Source organism: Schistocerca nitens, chromosome 1 (assembly GCF_023898315.1).
Source record: "Schistocerca nitens isolate TAMUIC-IGC-003100 chromosome 1, iqSchNite1.1, whole genome shotgun sequence".
NCBI lineage: Eukaryota > Metazoa > Arthropoda > Insecta > Orthoptera > Acrididae > Schistocerca > Schistocerca nitens.
Window position 1 is genome coordinate 1,042,194,837 of NC_064614.1, and position 24,807 is coordinate 1,042,219,643.

The 24,807-nt window shown below is 36.7% G+C and overlaps 1 protein-coding gene across 1 annotated transcript in view; it reads right to left on the reverse strand.

Annotated features, from left to right (window-relative positions):
* The window catches only part of LOC126238016 (potassium channel subfamily T member 2), a 1,051,128-nt gene that overhangs the window by 45,611 nt on the left and 980,710 nt on the right, over positions 1-24,807 (reverse strand). The window contains exons 21-22 of the mRNA XM_049947763.1: positions 10,369-10,554; positions 6,472-6,603 (exon numbers count right to left, since the gene is read on the reverse strand). Coding sequence (XP_049803720.1) covers positions 6,472-6,603; positions 10,369-10,554 — 318 coding nt within the window. The remainder of the gene's footprint in view (positions 1-6,471; positions 6,604-10,368; positions 10,555-24,807) is intronic.

Here is a 24,807-nt window from a genome sequence, read left to right on the forward strand (position 1 = left end):
TTTCACTCTTCCTCTCTACTTTGGCAATCATTATTTATTTTGCTGCCAAAATACGAAAAGTCATCTACTACTTTGAGTGTCTCATTTAGTAACCTAATTCCTGCAGTACTTCCTGATTTAATTAGACTACATCTCATTACTCTCGTTTTACTTCTTTTGATGTTAATCTTATAACCTCTTTTCAAGATACTATACATTCTATTCAACTGCTGTTCCAGGTCCTTTGCTGCCTCTGACGGAATTATGTTGTCAGCAAACATCAACATTTTTGTTTATTCCTCCTGAACTTTAATTTCCTTTCCACATTTCTCCTTTCAGATCCTATACTGTCTGCTCAACATACACACTGAATAACATAGGGAATTGTGTACAGCTTTGTCTCACTCCTTTCTCGACTGATGCTTCTCTTTCATGTCTTTTGGTTCTAACAACTGCAGTCTCGTTTCTGTACTATTTGTAAATAATTTTTCGCTCTGTGTATCTTATACCAATTACCTTAAGAATTTCAAAGAGTGTATTCCAGTCAGCACTGTCAAATGCTTTATTTAAATATACAAATGCTACAAGCTTAGTTTGCCTTTCTTTATCCTGCCTTCTAAAATAAATCAAAGGGTCATTATGACCTCACATGTTAGTACAGTTTTGGAGAGAACCCTAACTGATCTTCTCTGAAACCAGTTTCTATCAGCTTTTGCATTCTTCTGTAAATAATTCATCTTTGTATTTTCCACAAGTATGACTCATTAAGCTGACAGATCATTAAGTCACATCTGTCAGGTACTAAGTCCTTAGCACCTAACTTCTTACAAACTGGAATTAAGACATTCTTTTCGAAGTTGCAAGGCATTTCACCTGTCTAAATATACTGCATAGGTGGAAGAGTTACATCATGGCTGGCTCTCTCAAGAATCTATGGCTGGCTCTCTCAAGAATCTCAATAATTCTGAGGGAATGTTGTCTACTCTAGGAGCCTTGTTTCAATTTAAGTGTTTTAGTGCTCTGTCAAATTCTTTTTGCAATCTCCTATCTCATCTTCACTTACTTCCTCTCCTTACTCTATAATATTGTCCTCAAGATAGTTTCCCCAATATAAGCCCTCTACGTCCCTTCCACCTTTCTGCTTTCCATTCTTTGATTAGTACTGGCTTGCCATATAAGCTCTTGCTAACCAGTTTTTCTCATCTCCAATGGCCTCTTTCATTTTCCTATAGGTGGTCTCTATCTTTCCACTAGTCACGCATGTTTCTACAGCCTTACAGTTATACTCTAGTCATTCTTGGTTAGTTATTTTGCATTTCCTGACAATCTCACTTTTCCGATGAGTCAAATTCAGTCTCCAGTGCTATCCATGAATTTCTACTAGGGATTGTCTTTATACCTAAGTGATCCTCTGCTGCCTTCACTATTACATCTTCTAGAGATACTGATTCATCTCCTATTGTATTCCTTTCTCTGTTTCAGTCAAGTATTGTCTAATGTTCCTTTGGAAATTTCTTTCAATTTATTTATGCCTCATCTCCTTATATTCCTATCTTTTTGTAATTCCTTTAGTTTTAATTTACAGTTGAAAACCATTTGATCCGTATCTCCCCCTGGAATCATTTTACTGTTTAATATCTGGTCTTACCATTATAGAACCATATCTGGTTTCAAAATCTCTGTCTTATCATTAAATAACCAATGTGAAACCTTCCAGTGTCCCCATGTCTCTTCTCTTTCATGTACACAAGCTTCTTTCAAAATTCTTTAACTGTGTTGGCAATATTTAAATTATGCTGTGTGAAAAGCTCCCTCTTTCATTCCTTTCTACCAGTCCATGTTTTCCTACTATTTCTCCAACTCTTCCTTTCTCTATCATTAAATTTCAGTCACTGATCCCACTTAAATTTCCATCTTCCTCACTTATATGAATAATTTCCTCTAACTCGTCATACATTCTTTCATTCTCTTCATCTCCTGCAGAGCTAGTTTGCACATAAACTTGTACTGACATGGTGAATTTTGGATCCATGTCTATCATGGCAGCAATACTGGATTTGCTATGTTGTTTATAATAGCTTGCCTGTATTCGTATAATGTTATTCATTGTTAGGCCAACTATTCCATCACTCTTATATGCTTTTCTGCTGATAACACTGTATTGAGCTAACAAGAACTACTGTTCTTCCTGCCACTGCAGTTTACTAATTCCCACTATATCTAACTTCAACCTGTCCATTTCCCATTTTAAATTCTCTTACCCACCCATCTGATTAAGGGATCTAAAGGTCTATGTTTTGAGTCATAGAAAGCCAGTTTTGTTTTTCATTGTGAATACATCTTCCTGGATTTTACCTCCAGCATATTATACCCAAGAGGATGCATCATTACTCAGCCTTACAGTAGGGCTACATCCCCTCAGGAATAATAATGGCTTTAGTTTCCTCCTTGCTTTCAGCTATTTGAATTATCAGCACAGCAAGGTCACGTTGCCTAATGTTACAAAGCAAGATCTGTCAATCATCCAGAATAGCACACTGCATTCATGTGGCAAAACTGCACAAGTAGCGCTCACTGTCTGTTACTCACTTCACCTATGTTGCAGAAGCATGTGCCTGGCACTTCCCTCACTTGCTATCACATGGTTTCACTTGGTATGACATGGCGCTCACTCACCGAGTGTGGAGTAACAGATGGCTGGCCCTGCCAAACAGCTAAGGAAACATCGAATCTAAACAGCTTCATCTCAACATAGTGGCAGTAATCGACCCTGCAAGTGTTGGAAAGCGTTTAGAAGTAGGAGTTCTTTTTAGCTGTTTTACTTGTTTTCTATGGAGAAGGTGAGTGCTGTGTACCCAAGATTCATCAAGCAGCACCACAGTGACTGAAAATGATTATGTACAATTGAAGTGATGATCAAATATTGAATGTTGTTGAAAATCACTGATTTAACTGTGGAACTATAAATTTGCATTAATGAAAGATGATGAAGTAAATCTTGCATTCAGTCTGCAGCTAATATCACAGACACTGAGATGTATTTTGGAACGTATTTTGGACAGAACAAATAAAAAAATTATCTTAATGAACATGACAACTGATTATAATTACCTACATTGTTTGTAATTAACAAAAGAAAAAAAGACTTCAATCCAGGTACACTGTAGGTTCTCATGAGTAAATTGAACGCATTGATAATATCAACTGCAATGACAGCAAAGAGGAATGAAGTGCATGGTGTAGTGGTAAGCAGAGATGGGCTTTATTTGAATAAATTGCTGTCTGCATAATCCTTTGAATATATACATCATTCAAACAAATTTATTTGTGAATAAATTATTTGTAGCTTAAATGATGAATAATGTAGAATGCCTCTATATTTTCTTCATTACTAATTTATTAAAAACTTGCACAGGAATATTCCTTGGTGGCCAGGTGGGTTAAATTCTAGAACACAAAATTGAAGGTTTAGGATTAGATCTCTGACTGGTCCTATGATCTTCTCTGTCATTATCATTTCTTTCACCTTTAATTATAACAAAAATGTCAAGTCAAGTTGCCCCATGTTTCAGAGTACACATTGAAATGTAGGTCCCTCTCTAACTAACTCTGTAAGTCAGTTCAGAGGTGGGAGAAAGTAAAGTAAACGAGAGAACAAAGCAAGAACTCAGTGGTTGCTAATGACTGAAGATAAGATTAGATTAGATTTACTTTCATTCCAATTGATCCATAGTGAGGAGGTCCTCCAGGATGTAGAACATGTCAGAAAAACAATAATACATGACAAATATTTATAACTCAAACAAATAAGCTAATGTACCATTCCACAGGTCTCAAGTGGAATGATCGTAATTCTTTTAGTGAACACTATGTGAAAGAATCATTTTACAAACACTAATGCACTGAATTTAAAATAGACTTTAGATTAAAAGTCTCCTAAAATGACTGTGGAATGCTGCTGAACATCCAAAGCCATTAAAAAATGTTTTAGAATTAACTCTGAGCAAGCATCCCGATAGAACATAGAATAGTTTTTCACTGTAACAAGTGTCTATGCAGTTACACAGAGCTTTGAGATTGAAAAGTTCCATAAGAGACAAAGGGTTTCGGTACGTAAAGGAGTTCACAGTACTGCAGCCCAGAGCCAACATTTTTTTTTATTGAGAATAGGTCAGGATGACCAGAAGACTTTTTTTTGGCCTCTCTACACCAACTGCAATCACTGCAGCACTATCTTAAGCACAGTTTAAAACTAAATAGTTCACACGCATTGCTGTCCATGAGCTAGGGAGGCTTTCAACAAACTACTGGCAAATATTAGCCACAGACATGTCAAAGAAATTAGGCCACAACGATGTTATGCCATAAAAAGAAAATTTTATTTTGAACATTTCCTGGTAGGCGAACCTAACGTAGAATCACTACGAATTATTTGCAAAAATTAATGATTTCTAAATTTTTGCTGAAGATGATTATGTTCTGAAACCTTTGTATTGTTATACTGAAATAAAGATGACTTCAGGAGATATGAGCATAATGTACTGATAACCTCTCTACATGCATAGAAAGCATTTGCTTTAGTGTGTCACAATGGCACATCTTTGCACAACAAATAAACTTTCTGATGAGATGTTTGGAAAAAAAGGAGTTTTTCAAAAATGTTTTCAATTTTTTTTCAAAAACTAATTAAAACAACAAAAAGTACATTTGCTTAATAAACGGCAAAGAATTAGAGGAATAAACTTCATCAGTTTTCATATGTATTCATTAATTTATGTTTTTATTCATGGAAATGAATAATTGCTCCAATAAATATTTTTATTTGTTATTCACAAATAATGAACAATAATTTTTAATCTGCATTCATCATTTGGCCCAATGCAGATGGTAAGGAAAGTGCATTGTGCATTCACACCTGCAAATTCGCTGTTTACTTACCAGTGAGTGCAAGTGTGTGATATCTGCATGGCTGTGGACAAGTGTGTGACCCTTTGTGTGGCCACAGCCAACTGTTCACTCAATTGTGTTATTAGGCAAGGAAGAAGTGGTCATCTTTGGCAATCTCCGCTAACAGTCGTGAAGCGTATTTGTACTCTCTCCTGCACGCACCTGCACTCGCAGGTCCTAATCCAGACTGCTAGCCCAGTAGCCACTGAAAAGCCTGTCACCCCTCTTCATCCTAACCACAGGTTAGTCTGACTTCTCTACAGATATTTCTCTACTGTGGTTGGGTGGGCCTATGGTACAGCTACCTAGCTACCTTTATCAATGAGGTACATAAGCTGCTGCTCCCCCCCCCCCCCCCCCCCTCCTCCTCTGGGCAACATCCTTGATTCATGAAGAATGATATGAAGACTGAAAAGACAGTTGCCACAAACCCTTGAAAGAGATGAAATCAAAGACATGTCTGTTAGTAAATGTATCCAGCAGTTCTGTTGGACAGTCACTAAGAAAATTAACTATCACATTGTGAATAATCAGTTTCCCGATGTCCCACTGAAGGGGGCAATTTGATTTCAGAAAAAAATAAATACATGAAAGGCTGCTCTTAACTGAAGAGTTACTCAAAATACAGTGCATTGTTATGCATGGATCAGTCAAGATGATTTGTTTCTGCTTTTTTGTGATCTGGGCTACTGTAGCCACTGGCTGGTATAGTTAAATGTGGAATACAGATCATCATACAAAGCATTCCCAGAACTACCATGAAAAATCCTAAGACCAATAGATATTAAATGCTGGATATTTGAATTTTTACCTATTTGCCTATCCAGCTACCTAACCATGTACAGTTAGATTTACAGTTTGTTATGCAATACATGACACTAATATATTAAGAATTATTTGACATGATTTGAAAGTGGTAAGATACTAAAATCAGGCAAATAGAATTACATTTATCAAGCATGCGTAAGTTTTCTTTACAAGAGCCATAATGCAAAGAAAGTATTATTTTATACATAGGAAAATATTCCTACTGGAAAGTTGGCCAGATATAAGAAAGTGGTGCGTGTGCATTCACTGGAGAGAAACTTTCAAGAACTCTTTCTGAAATGAAAGTATTTGAAAAAAAAAAAAATCACTTGAAATGACTGCAAGCCATGCCACTGAAGTAGTAGTTACATATTGTTTCAGAAAAAAGGAAGGTAAAGAGTTAAAGGTATATTAAAAACAAGAAGTATTTCATAATTTTATTGCAAGAATGAAGTAAAAAGCAATGTGAAATAGGAAAAAAATATATACAATCTAAAGAGCAGAAAACTTGATACTATCAAAAATTTAAAGAAAATATGTAGACAAGTAAAAATAAAACCTGAGTAACATAAATAAAACAAATTTCTCAAAAGTAAATGAAATAATATTTAAGACTCAAACACTTTCAAGTATCATGACAATACACCATTATTGTGTTGACACCCGACATGAGTTACTCACCATGGAAGGCACACGCACACACCCTGGCCATCGTCGAGATGAACTGCTATTACTCACGTGGGACGAATCAGCAAGTGAGGTATCCTGTGTACGATAGATACCAATTGGTATCTCACACGTTGTTGAACATAATTTCTGATACAGTCTTCCATACGTTCTGATCCACATGTCATCTTTTGTAATTTTCATCTAGAAAACAAAAGTACACGGAATATATGACCTATACAAAATATAATTCCAACAATAAAGTTTTCATTCATGGATATTCCACACATATCATAGTTACAATTAATATAAAATAGTAAAAATTAAAAATAAATAAATAAAGATCAAGAGTATAATTTTAATTTCAACCTAAATACAAAGTTCACACCCACATATTTGAGTTCAAACCTTTCAGTTGTATGTCACATTCTGACCATGTTAATTGACATATTTTTTCCTCATCAGTCTCACCTTTCTCTTTGATCACACTCAGGAAAACTCTTCTTTGTTGAAGGTAATTTCTGAATATTTTTGTCATCTACCTGTTTTTCTTTTGCATTTTAACAGTGGCTACTTATTGGTATCTTGTACATTAACATCTTTATTTTTCACATTTTCTCTTCCCATATGCAATGAAAATTTTTCCTATGAACGTATCTTTTTCAGCTGTTTTTGTGTCCTTAACATGATTCTAACTTTGTGATTTTGTTGCTTTGCGCTTCCTGCTGGTTTAATATCAATGTAACCTGTAAAGTTGGCTCACCACTTATCTTGTGCATTTTTTCACTTCTATATTTCATTAACCAAACAGTAATTATTGAGTTATGGCATGCCTCCCTACTTTTGTTGACCATTTCAGGTCTACTGCAGAGTTCTGTCTTCCTTTCATCATGTTCATTCCTTATCTGTCATATGATAATGTTCCAGTGACTCAAAACTGTTCACTGTTCATTATTATTCATATTTTGTATCAATTCTTAAGTTTACAAAGCGATTCCATAGTTTCATCATCATCAGCCTTGCCTTTGATGAAAGTTTTTCTGTATTTTTTGTAAGTTGTGAGTGGCATACATAACGTGTGGTGAACAGATTCTTGTATTTATATTACAGCTTAAATTAACCAAGCTGATGCAATAATTGATAAACACTTAAATTGGGTCTAGTATTGTGTTTCTTTGATTAGTGTTATGTCCTAAAATGAGATCCAAATACTTGAAGACTTGATGTTGTCCCACTTTAGTGCAAACACATATTTGATACACCACACCATGCTCACTTTAAAGAAACTATCACGACTCAGGTGCAATCTGAAACTGTAATTACTGCCTCCATTTCATCATCTCCTCAGTAATTGCTAACACAAATATAACATTTCTAAATGAACAAATTCATAATTCACTCAATTCTTATATTGCAAATTATTCTTAGTTTTCCTCATATCATATGGTTTTATGTCAAATACTATGTTGAGAGTCTGCAGAGTCTCAAGATAATTACTTGCAGTGTTAGACACATTTTCATTCCATACCTATGATTTGTACTACAGTTATTATTATATGAACTGATAACATATACTTACGTGACATCACACGCTTTCGCAGCGTAATAAGTTTTGAAAGTCTCTTCGGGTTTGCTGCTGGATACTAAAATCAAGTCGACCCGATATTTCGGTGATCCAACTGGTCACCATCTTCAGGAGAATGCTGCTTCTGTTAATGAGTCCCACTGAGAACAGTTCTCAGAAGGACGCATCAGCAGAAACAGCATTCTCCTGAAGATGGTGACCAGATGGATCACTGAAATTTTGGATTGAGCTGATTTTAGGATACAGCAGCAAACCCGAAGAGACTTTTAATACATACTCATGCATTGTCATCAGTTGTTATGTAAAATTCTACATGTTTATGGAGCAGAATGCAAAATGCCTGGTCTGAAGTAAGAGAGGGTTTCTGGCCTGGAAGTGAGAGGGTAACTGGCATAGGCAAATAACTGATAAATAAACGCAAACAATGGAAAATCCAGGATGGAATGCAACAATATTAGAGAAGGAAAGTTGCAGCACTTCACTGTCCACCACCTCCATCATACTATCCCTCCCCCTTACCACCCCAGCCTCCTACTTACCCCCACCCAGTCGCCACTCCCATCATGTACTGGTGCTGCTGCTCGCAGTGTGGTTTCAGTTGTGTGGGACTGCACAGTGCGTGCTAGTTGCGTTTGCGTGAGTGTGTGTGTAGGTGTGTCTATTGCTGACAAAGGCGTCAATGGCTGAAAGCAATAATTGTGTGAATCTTTTTTTTGTGCCTATTGCGACTCAGCATCTCCGCTATAAGTGAGTAGCAACTTTTCTTCTCTAATATTGATAAATAAATGCTATAGAGAATGGCTTGAAGTATAATCTGTAAGGTCTTTTTTTTCCACCATCAATTTTGCAGAGATAGATTTTGATGATATGTGTGGGAAACTCAGCCAGTGGCATGACATATCAAGGGTTTCTACAGAATACAAGTGTCGTCTTTTAAATTTTTACAGAAACAATAAAAGAAATTTTTTTTGTACATACTTCTGCATGTGTTCACATAAATTCTGGAAATGTATTTTCTCTCTAAATGTGAAAAATTCAACAGCTCCTTGAGGTGACAAAAATTGACATCTACAACACAAGGGACCAAATGAAAGTCATTAAGCAATAAATAAGATGAACATGGGCAATGAAACATTAATGTTTCACAGCTGGTATTATCATGATGTAGAGCAATATGTTGTTTCCCATTGCATTTCTAAGTTACATCAATAGTTGTGGGAAAAACTGTTGTACACCACGCAGCAGCAACTATTCTTCAATCCTCTAAAGGAGGCTGTTCCAGATTGAGTGCCCACCTGTTGGCAGGCGACTACCATGTAACAAGTGGGCAAACTACTGTTGCACAAGTATTCAGGTAATTGGGCCATAGGCTATGCAATCCATGACCCCAGATAAATGACTGTATACACGGACAGCCAAGTGACACATGTGTGTTCGGACCACTTGTGCCAGTGCTGCCTGTTTGGTAGCCTACACTATCTGTGCCTTCCCCCAGGTGAGCTAATAAGCACTCATCCCTAAGGGGCTGCACTGCAGCAGCTTGCTCTAAAGCAATGGGCATGAAAAGTCAAATGTAATCAAACAAACAAGCTATAATTTTCTAGGAAGTGTTTAATGAATGAACCACTTTTATTGGTTTTGGTTCATCTTGATACACCCAAACAGCTGACTGCCACTTAGTTTTCAGTTCATATGACTATATCCTATGTTCATCTCCAGTTATAATGTTAGACACAGATTTTCCATTTTCTGTATTGAATTTTATCATTTAACACAGTCCATTTTTTGGGCTTTAGTCAGGTTTTGTGGAATCTATTAGACACAGACCTTTTCCCCAGAAAATTTTCATGTAAAATCAAAGGTACTTTAGTCTATGACAGGCCTGAGGATGCCTCCATCACATAGTTAAGTAACATGGTCATAATTTTAATTATTCTAAGCACAACATAGATGCTTTTTAGAACAAATGATTTTTGGATGACTTTCACAAAATTTATTGCTGATGGAAGCATAACCATGAAAAAATCCTGCAAATCAATTGTACAGTCTCTTCCGAAGGTGTAAAAGCTGAATGTAGCAATTGAAACATTGACGTTAAGTTAGGTCTGTACAAAAACCTTCAAGATTTTCATTCCTTTCCACAGTATGGTTTCTCTAAGCACTCTCTGTAAAAAGGAAACTACGCAGTCAATTTCTGAGGTGCCATTGCTTTAACAAAATTTTAAAAAGTGATAACTTCACAGGTATATGGAGTCATCTGACAGTTGTTTTGTAAGAACTTGGGGGTGATCCTTCTAATTTCTGGAGTAATAATCTATCCATAAAGATGGAAACTAAATACACTATATCACTGACTTATTATAGAATAATTTGTGTAGACTTACAGATGTCAAAAATCCAGATCCTGGAGCTTGATCAATTCCAAGAAGAAGTCTGACAAATGTGATAACATAATCCTTAACGAACGCTTGATACAAGAGTGTATCCAACATACTAGCACTGAATACACTACCAGCTGCAAATGGAAGCCTAAACATATAGGAGATGTGTGATCCTCGTTCCTTCTCTCGCTGAAAATAAAAGCAGAAATATGTTAATATTACAAGCAACCCAAGCTTTCTCTGATACTATCACGTTATTAATTTTTATAAAAAAAGAAACAGAAACACAAATCTACCATACAGAATGCTTGCTTCATTATTAAGAGTACAATAATAAGACACTAAATAAATATCTAAAAGCCATCCAGATTATTATTTCATGAAACATGGTGCATTATCAACACAACAGCACTTTAAATACTTTGCAGAACTAGGTATCAAGAAAGACGATGCAAATCTAAGAACTGTGTGGAGACAGTCGTTAATTAAGGTCTTGCCTTCAATTTTCTTAAAATTGTTTCCATGTTTGTTCTTCAAGTTTTAAGAATATATTGCTGTGTAATGTACAGGTTCTATTGTTGCACTAACCATTATCTCACTTTCATTCATCACAGGCACTAGACAATGACATTTGTTAATATTGAAAATGAAATACGCTACTGTTTGCAAAAAGTATGAGGCGTGTTTTTTAAGTAAGGTTCGTTTTGTTGTAGACACTAGTAGTACGCGTGCGTACCACAATGAGTGCATGTCTCATGTACAGGCATGCCTCGGGAACAACTGTGCTCAGTTTCAGCTCTGTAGCTAACCTGTATGGTTATGTTCTGTGTTTTCAAAATGTTTAAGACTATCAACTCACCTGCCGCATGTGAGGTTCGCTAAGTGATGCGGTTTTTGTCAGCAAGGAACCTGTCTGATGCAGAAATTCATCGACAGATTTGCGAAGTGTACGGTGATACTGTTATAAGTGAAAGCAAAGTGCATAAGTGAGTACGAGAATTCTTTGATTACAGACAATTTGGTGGTTCAGTTGAAGCGAGGATTCGTGAGAACAGGCACTTCACAATAATAGGTCTCTCAAACAAATTTCCTGATGTGTCGAGATCAGTGCTTTATAACATTGTTTCTGAACACCTAAAGTTTAGGAAACTGTGCTCCCATTGCATCCTGAAACTCCTAACAGAGGACCACAAAACCAAAGATTTGAGTGTGCAATGAAATTCTTGACTCGTTATCATGAAGAAGGTGACGTCTCCTTGAGTCAGATGGTAATTGGAGATGGAACACGGGTTTTGCATATCACGACCAAATCGAAGCAACAGAGCATGGAATGGAGACTCACATACTCGCCTGTAAAGGTGAAGGCCAAACAGACTCTGTCCCAGCGCAAAATCATGGTGTCGGTGTTTTGGGATAGGCATGGTTTTTTGTTGGTCGACTTCAAGCTACAAGGAACCACTATCAATGCAGAAGCATACTACCAAACCCTGAGAAAGCTATGCAGAGCAATTTGAAACAAAAGATGCAGCATGCTGACAAAGGGAATTGTTCTTTTCGATGACAATGCAAGACCTCACACTGCAGGTCAGACCCGCAATTTACTGGACAGTTTTGGCTGGGAAGTTTTAGACCACCCACCCTACAGTCCTGATCTTGCGCCGAGCAATTACCATCTGTTCCTCCACCACAAACAACACCTCAGTGGCAACTGTTACAATGACGACGACGACGTGAAAATGGCAGTGAACTCTTGGTTATCGGAGCAGGAGGCAAGTTTTTATGAAGAGGGTATTTTAAAACTTGTTGAGAGGTATGATACACATTTCAAGAAACTTGGCAACTATGTCAAAAAATAGAATAAAGTATGTAATTTCTGAAAATAAATTTCCTTTTTTTGAAATAACCTTTCATTGTGTACTTATGTTCAAACAGACCTTACTTAAAAAACATGCCTCATAAACACTCAGAAGTAATGGTCTGCAACACAGCATCATAAGACGATGAGTAGGACAGACGAACAATAATAACTGATTTAAATGACAGAGGGTTTGAGAAGGCACACCAGCACCCTCTCTTGTGTGACTGGACAGGTCAGTGTTATGAAACATTCAGTCAGTGTGGAGCCATCACATGAAGTGGAAACCTGTAAGCAAGTGCCACTATGTCTCGCCAACATCACAGAGTCGAATATTGGCATGTGAGTGTGTTCCCCCAGGTGTGGATCTATCATTCTGTGACACTGTGGCTCATACAGGATATGCTGCTTCAACAGTGAGGTGTACGTGGACCCAGTGGAGAGAAGAAGGCTGTTCAAAGTCCCAACAGGGTACTGGACAACACAATGTGACCACAGTGCAAGATGACCGCCATCTTTCCCGCCTGGCCGTAAGAGACACAACAGCTTCATCCACAGTGTTGGCATGATGTTGGAGTACTGCAACAGGTGTGGACAATTCAGTATCAACAGTTCAATGCCATCTTCTGTCAGCTGGACAGGCGACATTACGTCAGCTTTCACTGACCAGAACTCACAAACACTGCAGACTGCAATGGGCTTGTGAATGTCGACACTGGCATGCTGAGTGGCAAATGAAATGTTTTTAGACGAGCCTCACTTCAACTTGTCCTACAGTGATGGTTGCATGTGCGTTTGACACCGCCATAGTGAACACAATCAGGCAGACTGTAGTGTTGATCAGCATGGTGGACAAATGTTTGCAACACATGATCTTGCCTCCTACATCTTGAGTGCAATATGAACAGCTACCATTCTTCAGGAAGCCTTTACAGCCTCAGGCACTGCTCCTCCTGCAGGCCATTCCATGTGCCATATTTCAGCAGGACATTTTCCAGCCACACATGGGGAGGTATGTGCAAGATTTCTTTGAAGAATGGCGGCTACCACTGCTTCCCTGGACTGCTCATTCACTTGAGATGTCACCCACCAAACACGTGGTGGCACTACTCTGTACGGAATTTCCACAGTCACAGACATTGGTCTGTAATGCTAGTCATTTATGTAGTGACACATCCATAATCAGTTGAATAAACGTCATTGGGATCACATCCATCTGTCTTGGTGAGTCACTTTTCCAAACAGTAGTGTACTAAAATTGTGTTTTCCTCAAAACCAACTGTGTTCTACATTCGCCATAACCAGACATGACTATTTTTAAACACATGCCATTATTTATTCCTTGAAGTTGGCCAGATGAGCAAGGTACTAAAAGTAACAGCTTACTTGAGCTTGTAGTCAAAAGAAAAATAGTAAACAGATTTATATTCACACAATGTTGATTCCTCTACTTTAGTCTTGTTTATGAGATTTATTTGTAACTGATTCAGAACAGAATTAATGTACATCTTTTATCTGAAAATGTTGCTCCTACCACTCACTATGTGTGTGTGTATGTATGTATGCTCTTGAGTCCCGCAAGTTAAGATTAATTTTATTAAGGTAGCAAGAAGCAAATATTTGGTTACTGTATAAGATACAAAACTATCATTTTGACTCTTGGAATGGGAGGTTTTATGAGAATGAGACAAAGGACAATCAGATATTTGAGGTACGCATAATTTATTGTTGCTGCGATCATTCTCTTATCAGTTTGTCAGCTAGCAGGGTACAGGAAATTGTTGTATCTGTAGTAGTTAAGTAATATATAACACTGCGTAAAACTTGGAAATGTTAATCAATTGTTAGCTTGTCAATATATCTTTACTTTGCTTTAAATATCATTTTGGCAGCTGTGTATTCATCTCCATGTAATGTAATGTCTAAAACATATATCTGAGAACTTCTAACTCACAAGCAGTTGGTTACTCAATCCAAAGGTTTTCTTTCCAATTTTTTCAATTTAAATTCAAAATTCTCCTAATATGCAGCATTATGTTGAATGTAATCAGATATGAAACTGACCAGTAACTTCAGTAATTGAGTTGGTCACATCAAGACTAAGAATGTACAGTAAACTGAAAGAATTTGTATTACTTCTTGGATCTTGCCATCATTTAAAATAAAAAAAAATTTAAAAAAGGTCAGTTTTGAGTTTACAGGGAGCAGCATTCAGACACACATTTCCCAGGAACAGAAAAATACATTGCATTTAAAATTATGCACTACAGAGTGAACAGTATCAAAAAAGAATCCCTAATGTTAATCAGAACTAAATATCATTCAAACAACGCTCAAATACAAATGATACTCAAACATGATAATTAATACATGTTCTGCAAAGACCTACCTAGGCCCCTCTACAAAAATGGAGGGGAAAAAATTTAGACTGTTATATACCGTACTACATAAGAAAAAGAATACTTGTTCAAAAAAGATACGGGTATGCATAACCTTTCGCATTAATTGTAAAGTGGCAAACACATACCATACAGCAATCAGTAAACAATGAAGCCAACAGCTGTCTTCCAGAATTGCTTAGTTTCCTACATAGTACAGATCTACAAGAAGCTTGCATAAAAGTGAGCTGTAGTCACACACATGCAAGACACTAAACTCAAAGTGAAAGAACATAGTGGAGCTTTTATGTCTGTAGCCTACTGAAAAGAAAATGATATGACATAGCATAACTGATTATTTAAGAATGTACATGCAATAAAATTAAATAAAAAACACTTAGTACATGTGATCAGTTAAAAACAACAGTATTCACTAAGCTTAAAGTCCTCAGTAATATTACGGATAATATATTTTAGGTTACCAGCTACAATGAATGTGGAGCAAAAAGTGCTGCCATACATCTGGGAATAATCTTTCGAATATCAGATGGTTTGATTCTCTGCATTTTTTGCTTTTCCTCATATTTCATGAAAATCTTATGTAACATACAATGGAATAATTTATTTCAAATAACATAATTTTCTTTTATGAGTGTCACTTATAACACACCTCTAGTTCTGCAAAGTTTAACACCATGTTTCAGAATTTAGTGCATTTCTTCAGAAAGTGCCAAGTGAGAATTACTGAATGGCATGCTCATGTAAAATGTCAATGTTTATGCATGTTGTTATTGTCTGCATTTCAGAAAAATATTTCCAAAAGATAGCAAGTCAACTAGGAACAAAATAATTATAAGATTAACAATAAATGACTAATAACATAGGGATTCTTAGATTGCTTACCAATATCAATACAGTCTACCACTAGCATACTATTCTGCAACATATGAAGATAATGTTACTTTCTAAGGTAAAGAGTCATTGCACAAGGAAGTTAGTTTTATACTAATGCAAAATAGCATGTCATTTTATTAACTGATATGAAGACTACACATAAGAGAGGAATTTATTCTGAGGGTTTGTGCTGGTGTCCATCTTGTAACTACCACTATCAAACTTTAGTTATTTTTTGGCAGCTTGTGAATGGAAAGCAATGCCTATTCAATGTTATCAAAGATTCTAGCATACAATATTACTTTTAGTTGTATAGCCACTTTTATAGAACAGTAATGTGTTGCATATTCCATACAGCAGTTGTTTCTGTTAAATCTTCATGCAAAACGCTGAGAATATTATCATCTCATAATCACCCATGAAAAAGGTTTGTTCAAAATGATAATAAGAAAAATAAAGCCATAAAGCAGCAGGAAGACATCTACAAGCAGTTGAAATACTGCTTCACAGAAGCATAAAATAACAATATTGCAATAGGTATAGAGTGCAGAAGAGACTTATGTGCAATTTGTGTACAGTTCTAAGAGTAATCAATGACTTAAACTATGATACTCATAGCAATATGTTCCATTTATCATTTCTGCAATGTCACTGTCATATATTTTAGCATAAGGGCAGGTGTAATGTCTCTATTTTATCAAAGAATTAAATACTCTTTGTAACAACCTATAAATATCTTGCACTCTGACATAAATCAGAAGTCATAGCATAATTATTAAATTTCATGTTATTACACACACAAATAGAATTAAGTACAATCTGAATAATAAATCCTACTGAGTTTTCCCAAACGGAAATGATATCTATTACATTCTAATCTGGATTTTCCAACAAAAAACTCGTTAGATCTTCTGAATGCTCATGTTTTCCATAACCCAGTGCACATCTTTGAAAATGTTCAGCAAAAAATAACGATATGCTTTCTTTTTCTTGAGGTTACCTCACATTACAAATATTTATAACTGGTTACACAATAATTTAAAATGTAGGGAAAGATAGACTGCTACTTAATGTAAAGATGACATGTTAAGCTGCAGACAAGCACAATTAAAAGACAGCAACATAAAGCTTTTGGCTACAGCTTTTACCAGAAATAGAGAAACACACTACATTCATTCACACAAGCAAACACACCTCACGCACACGTGACCCCCAACTCTGGCAGCTCGGGCCAGAAAGTAACTATCATATGGGATGGAATCAGCAATCTGCAGGGGGCAGGGAAAGGGATGGGACAGCAGTGTATCGATGGGGGGAGAGACGAGTGGTATTTAGTGGAATGTACAGTGATGAGAATGCCAACATGTGTGGGGTCTGGGGGTTATGGGACAGAGCAGTGGGGAAAACGGAATGAAAAAGAAGAGGAGTGGGGAAAGATGGGCAGGTGCATTGGCAGAGGGTGGCAAACAAAAAGGGTGGGAGATGAGAATAGGGAGGAGATGATAGGACAGAGGGGGATGGTTATGGGAGCTGAGAATGTATTGTAAGGATAACTCCCGTCTGCACAGTTTGGAAAAGTTGGTGGTGGAGGGCAGGACCTAAATGGCTTGGGTAGTGAAGCAGCCATTGAAATCAAGCATGTTATATTCAGCTGCATGTTGGACCACAAGGTGGTCTACTTTATTCTTGGCCAGAGTTCAGTGGTCAACATTCATCCTGGTGGACAGCTGGTTGGTTGTTATACCAATCTAAAGTGCTGTACAATGATTGCAGCAGAGCTAGTAAATGACATGGCTGCTTTCACAGGAGGTCCAGTCCCTGACGGAGTAGGATAAATCTCTGACAGGACTGGAATAGGAAGTGCTGGGTGGGTGGATTGAGGAGGTCTTGCACCTGGGTCTTCCACAGGTATATGATGCTCGTAACAAGGGATTGGGATTGGTGGTTGCATAGGAATGGACTAGGGTGTTGTGAAAGTTGGGTGAGTGATGGAATACCCCTTTAGGAGAGGTGGGAAGGATCTTATGGAGGATGTCCATCATTACAGGGCATAATAATAGGTAATCAAAGCCCTGGTGAAGGATGTGGTTCAGTTGTTCCAGGCCAGGGTGGTAATGGGTGGTGAAGGGGGCACTCCTTTGTGGCTGGTTCTTGGGGGTGGTGGGAGGATTGGGGGTGTGAGGGGAAATGGCAAGGGAGATCTGTTTGTGGACAAGAATGGTGGATAGTGCCTGCCCATGAAGGCATACCAGGCATGGGATTCTTGTTGCTGCAGAAGATATGCTGTCCCCAGATGGCAAGACTGTATGGGAGGGATTTTTTGGTGTGCAAGGGATGACAGCTGTTGAAATGCATGTGCTGTTGATGGTTGCTCGTTTTAGTGTAGACAGAGGTGCAGATGGAGCCATAAGAGATGAGGAGATCAATATCTAGGAAGGTTGCACGCTGGTTTGAGGAGGACTAGGTGAAGCAGATGGGAGAGGCGTTAAGGTTGTGAAGAAATGAAGGTGGGGTGTCTTGGCCCTGAGTCCAGATCATGAAGATATTGTCACTGAACCTGAACCAGACTAGGGGTTTGGCATTCTGGGAGGCTAGGAAGGTCTCCAACCAACTGCCTGTAATCTAGCCTCCCACGCCAATGATAGCACCAACCACTTCCTTCAATGACTCTCCACCATTCCCACCTCTTTACCTCATGTATCCCTACTATGCTAACCTGTTTATGGGCCTTCTAAAGAAGACCTTCCTAGCCTCCCAAAACACCAAACCTCTAGTCTGGTGTAGATTCATTGATGCTATCTTCATGATCTGGACTCAGGGCCAAGGCACCCTATCTTCATTGCTTCACAACTGCAATACCTTCTCTCCCAACCTCTTCACCGGGTCCTTGTGTGAATGAGTGGCATGTTTTTCTTTATCTGATGAAGTCTGTGATGGAAAGCTTTATGTAAGTGTCTTTTAATTGTACCTGTCTGCAACTTAATATGTCATCTTTATGGACATCTTTCCTAAATTCTTGATATCTCTATATGGACTGTCCACTGTTTGACTAAGAATGTTTGACTAAGAATAATTTGTTTTCAAAAAGTGATAATTTTCAGTATACAGACCAATTTATCTACAGATCGATTCTCCTCAGAAATTAGGAACTGTGGATAGTTTAATAAAGGCAACGAGCACAGACGAAGTACAATAATTGTCTGGTATACTTGTATATGGCTCTCTCTCACAATAAAACAATGTTTTGTGCTGTTCCTAAATTGGAGGATATTATTTAGTTGTCTTTCTTAAACATGATATGAAAGGTACAGTATCCCTGGAAATTCTCAATGGACCACCACAGCACTATCCACATAAAGACTTTACTAGTTTCATATTGCAAATAGATGGGATTCCTCACCATTTACAGAGATAAACAACAGAGTTCTTGACCAAGTGAGGAATGCCATGATGGAATAAGCTTTGAGCTATTCAGAAAAAATTGTGTCCACTTTACTCTTCAGATATAATTTCTTTAAATGAACTGGTATATGTTTGGCACATACATAAAGACCAATTTGAATGTAATTCACAAACCAGAAGTACGCAACAAAAATATAATATTACACCAAAAGAAAGAAAAGAGGGAATATGAGAATCATTTCTTTGGTGTATTGTAGATTACTCTTTGAAAAAATCATAACCGCATTGAAAAATTAGGAAGCAAATAAAAAGTACAATGTTTTCAGTGAAATCATTTATTTTTCAACCACCACTGTTCTGATCTCTTGAGCATAACTTTGACAATGATCCTCTTGTTGTATGTTTAATTCCAGGTGTTGGTATTGCTCCACAGCACTGCATGCCTTTTTTTACAGGGTTCTGTATTGCATCACAGTATTATACAATAGGTCTTTATTCGTTTTAGCTATTTTGTCACAATTCCCATGCGAGTTCACATTTCTTATGCAAGTGTTTATCTGTTGCTTATGCCTTACATTCAGAAGTTTTTGATCAAGCATCCTTTAACAGAATAAATCAATTATTTATTTCAGTTATTACCTGCAGCAACTTCACAGCTCTCAATTAACAATCATGTGATTCTATTGCTATGTTTTATGGCCGTGCCTTGTCTATGTGTTGTTGCATGCTGACAGTAAAATGTCTCTTGGTTTAATGTTTTCACTTTTCCTGCCACCTAGGCATGTTTAAAATGCACATAGTCTAACAGTCAAATTGAGTACTTGCATGTAATTGTTGAATATGTTTTTTAAAGCAGTTTATTCGGATTACACTGTGGCTTGCATACACAGTTATAGAATTTGCAGCTCCCAGTGTTAGGACCCATACTTAGAAAAACAGCTCAAGGGGGATTCAGGACAACTTTGGCAGAATTTGTGCTTGGTCAGATGAACAACAGCTCTCTTTAAACATATACAAATGAAAGATAATGTATATGGGCAGCAGAAACATCCATGTAATGTTCGAATACAATATAATGATATGTTGCATTAATCAGTTACTTCAATTAAATATCTAGGAGAAGCACTGTGAAACGAAACAAAAGGTCAGTTGCATAGAAAGAAAATAGTTGACTACAGTTTGTTGAGAGAGTTGTGGGAAAGTATAGAAATCTATAAAGAAGACATAGTACAGAACACTTTTGCGAAACATTCTTCAGTTCAATTTAAATGCTTGATATCCTCATCACATTGGATTAAAGGAAGGCACCAAAGGAATTCAGGACCATGGTGTTAGATTTGTTAAAAGTTGATTTGATCGTACGAGAATGTTACATACCGTATGTACCCTATTACAAGACAATCATGAACATATATTTTCTGGTTAATCAAACTTACATATTTTTATTGGTATAAAGTATCTGCCTAAAAAACTTAACATTGTACATATTATAAATTCATGCCATACATACAGAATATAAGGAGAAATAAATTTAACAGAAAAAAATGGTTTACATTAATTTTTAATCTTCACTTTCTTTTTTGCTCACTACCCTTGCCAGTTGTCTTTGGTATCACTATTTTTTAATAGTAGTAATTATAATAATAATCACAGGCATCATTATATGGCATTAACCAACGAAATGCAAGGATATAGGCAATGCATTTATATGTGTGAGCAACACTGAAACATATGGTCTAGGTTGTCATGAATATTTGGGTTAAATTGATGTTGGACTCTCCTCACCCCCATCTTTGTTGTTGGGGCAGACTGATCCATAGTATAGCAAGAGGTCTAGGTTACACTGAAAGGTGTTCAGAGCCGGTGAAGGAAATGAATGTGAATGCCAAATAAAAGTTGCGATAACGGATTGACCTCGGTGTATGTTCACACTATATTTAAACACACTTAGCCACATTTCTATGTTTATGTTCATACTCCACGTACAATCATATGGTGGTTAATGGAGGGTACATTGTATTGTACCACTATTAGTCATTTCCTACCCTGTTACACTTGCAAATAGAGTGAGGGAAAAACACCCTCCTGTGTGCTTCTGTATGATCCTCATTTCTCTTATTTTATCTCCATGGTCCTTATGCTACATGACTGTTTGTGGTAGTAGAATTGCTCTGCAGTCAGATTCAACTGTTGGTTCTCAATAGTGTTCCTTGAAAAGTATGTCACTTTCCTGCCAGGGATTCCCGTTCAAGGCATTTCTGTGATACTTGCATCCTGATCAAATCTATTGGTAAAATATCTGGCAGCCTGCCTCTGAATTGCTTTGATATAGTCCTTTAATCCAGCCTGATGGGGAAACGAAAAAATCAAGCAGTACTCAATAATAGGTCACACTAGTATTCTATATGCAGTCTCCTATATGGATGAACCATACTTTCATAAAATTCTCCCAATAAACTGAAATCACCTACTTGCCTTCCCTACTACAATCCTTATGCTCATTCCATTTCATATAACTTTGTAACATTATGTCTAGGTATTTAATCAATGTGACTGTGTCAACGAGCACAGTATTAATGATGAATTTGAACAATATGGAATTTTTTTCATCATTTCCATTACGGATGATGAACTGCAATCATGATTTGAATTGGTAATTTATTAGGGAATAAATATACAACCAGTCACTTCTTTTGGATTTTTGATATGATTTATTGTACCACTAACACGTTTTTGAGCCACGGCAGGCTCATCATCAGACAGAGATGTACAGCAACATTATATCATGAACCAAGTGTAGCTAATTGCTGTGATGATGGTGCTGGTGAAAATGAAAGAAAATTAGTTTTCGGTGATAAAATGTTTATCACACATTAAGGTAGTTATGTTAGCCAATATAGGATTATTTTCCTACTCACCCGCATGATCTATTTTTCTACATTTAGAGCTCACTTCAGTTCATCACACCAACTAGAATTTGGTCTAAGTCATCTTGCATCCTCCTACACACTCAATGGAATGGTGACAGCCTTTTGTACACAACAGCATCATTAGCAAATTACCGCAGATTGCTGCTCATCCTGTCTGTCAGATCATTTATGCATATAAAAAGAATAATAGTGGTTATCTTATACTTCCCTGCAGTACTCCTGATGATACCTTTGTCACTGATGAACACAGCATACTGGGTTCTATTAGTTAAGAAGTCTTCAAGTACCTCACATATCTGAGAACCTTTTCCTTATACTCATACCTTCGTTAACAGTCTGCAGTGGGGCACTGTGTCAAATGCTTTGCAGATATCTAGGAATATGGAATCTGCAGGTTGTCCTTCATCCATGATTTACAGGATATAATATGAAATAAGGACAAGTTGAGTTTCACACAAGTTATGGTTTCTAAAACTATACTGAATTGTGGACAACAGTTTTTCTGTCTCAAGAAATTTTCTTATTTTTGAACTGAGAATATATTCAAGAATTCTGTAATAAATCAATGTTAAGAATATTGGTCTAGAATGTTGCAGGTCCATTCTTTTAGCCTTTATATACACAGTAATCACCTGCAATTTTGTGCTGGATGAGAGGTAAGCAAGGTTGTAAGGAAGGTAAATAAGGGGCCAACACTGCAGAGTATGCTTTGTAAAACTGAACTGGGATTCCATCCGGACCTGGTGACTTACTTGATTTCAACTCTTTCAGTTGCTTCTTTACATCAGAAATGCCAATTTATGTTCCAGATATGGGAGTTTGTGTGATGGTCAAACAATGATATGTTTGTATGATCCACCTGCATGAATGATTTCTTAAACACAATATTTTAAATGTTAGCTTTACTTTTACTATCTTCTATTGTCTACCAGACAAGTCAATGAGTGATTGGACAGCCTTTGACACACTTAGCAATTTTACATAGTAACTGAATTTTCTTGTGTTCTTGGCAAGATCATTTGGTAAGGTATGAGGGTTGTAGTACTTGTATGCCTCATGCATTGACTTTTTTTTACAGATGTATCAATATCTACTAACTTTTGCCTGTAGTCATTTGCACGTTGTCTTCTGAACCGAGGGTACAACTGCCTTTGCTTCTTCAGAATTTTCTAAATTTTGTTATTAAACAATGGTGGGTCTTTTCCATCCTTAATTCACTTACTCAGCACATACTTCCACAAACTTTGCCCACAATTCCTCTGTGTTGACCATACTCGAATTAAATGGTGTTCATTTATTATCTAAGTGGAATGCTGAAAATTACCATCTGATCATTCTAGGAAAAATACTACGCCTTCTTGGCTGATTTATTAAATTTAGTAAACACTGTTGCTATGATTATGACCAATCTGTCTCCACACACACACTGTCGATAAGGCCAGACATGTTTGTAGCTCCAAGATCTAAAATATTTCCATTGTGTGCAGGATCCCAAACTAGCTGCTAAAGACAGTTTTTGGAAAATGTGTTCAAAACACACTTTCTGTAATAAAAATCAGAAATACACCGTAAATTCAGAAAATGTTCCTTGATAGTGGACTAGTCTCTGAAAAGTATTTTGATGCATATTATGTACATAAACTACAAAAGGTGCAAGGAAGGTCTGCCTTGTAATTTTACCAGTATCTGGCAGTTTGTTCTGAACATGTCTTGATTTATGAGGAGATGGTTAGGGTCAGACCTAATAGCACAGCTGAAAGTGCTGGTAATGAAACAAGCAGCAATGTGTGACAAAGCAGACTGGCATCTCTTTACTTCCTTTTTTGTTTTGCCATCTGCCTCCTTAAATTAAATTTTTCCATTTTTGACTAATTACCATTAACATGCATAAGTATGATCTGCAATTCCATAAAAGAGAAAGGTTGGCCCTCAATCTTAAGAAATATAACACCAGATTAATTTTGTGTTTAGTTTTGTGCATGAAATCAATTTCCTAATTTATTTTGACTATTCCTAGTTAATATATTTTGTTATAGGATGAAATCAGTAATTGTTTCGTGATTCAAATGCAATTGTTGACTTATAAACAAATAAATTCTATACTAATTATAAACATTTGGAAGAAGAACTACTAGAATTCTTAAAGTATTTATTTGGCTCTATTCGAAAATATATTAGCAAAGCCAGACCTTAATTAATTCCAAAATAATTACCAAGTTTGTCAAAAGCATTGTTTGTGTAGCTATATCTGTTAATTTCATTATTTAAACATATAATTCAACCTAACCTTTGTGATAGAAGGAACTGTTAAAGAGGGAGAATTTTTCGATGTATTCAGTTAATTGAATTAGTTATGTGTTAAGTGTAATTTCTGTAAATGAAAACATAAAACAATGTATAGTTTCAGTGCTTATTATTGTGAGGATATATAAAGACCCAACTTTTGGTCCCAAGACAGTCTGTCCACAGCTGATTTTCAGATGGGAAGGCTGTATCAGTAACAATAATGCATTAACTTAACAGTGGAATTAGTGTAACACAAATAGGCCATGTGTTAAAACAATGACAGTGTCTGTTCAATTTACTTGAGGAATAGTGTCACACGTACCTTATTATTCTGTAAGAAATGTGAACTGTGTGGTTAGGTATTTACTGCTCATAGATGTTCAATAGCAAACTACTGTAGCAATATGCTGATGTTTGCCTGCAAGCATTTAATGAGGCTTATCATTTACCAATAGTGAACTGGCCACATAACTGTGTAATATGGGGAGGGGGTTTGTGAGCAGCAAAAGTAAAGAACTGTGAAACCATCGGCTACATCATTTACAGTAGTCAGTGTTGAACTCCCCCCACCCATTTTTCAGATAGTATAACAATGCAGTATGTCAACACTGAGGACTATCAGTTAAGAAATAAATCAAGCGAACATCATATATGGCATCCTTTTGGGTGAGGACTATTGTATTTGGACACAATGAAC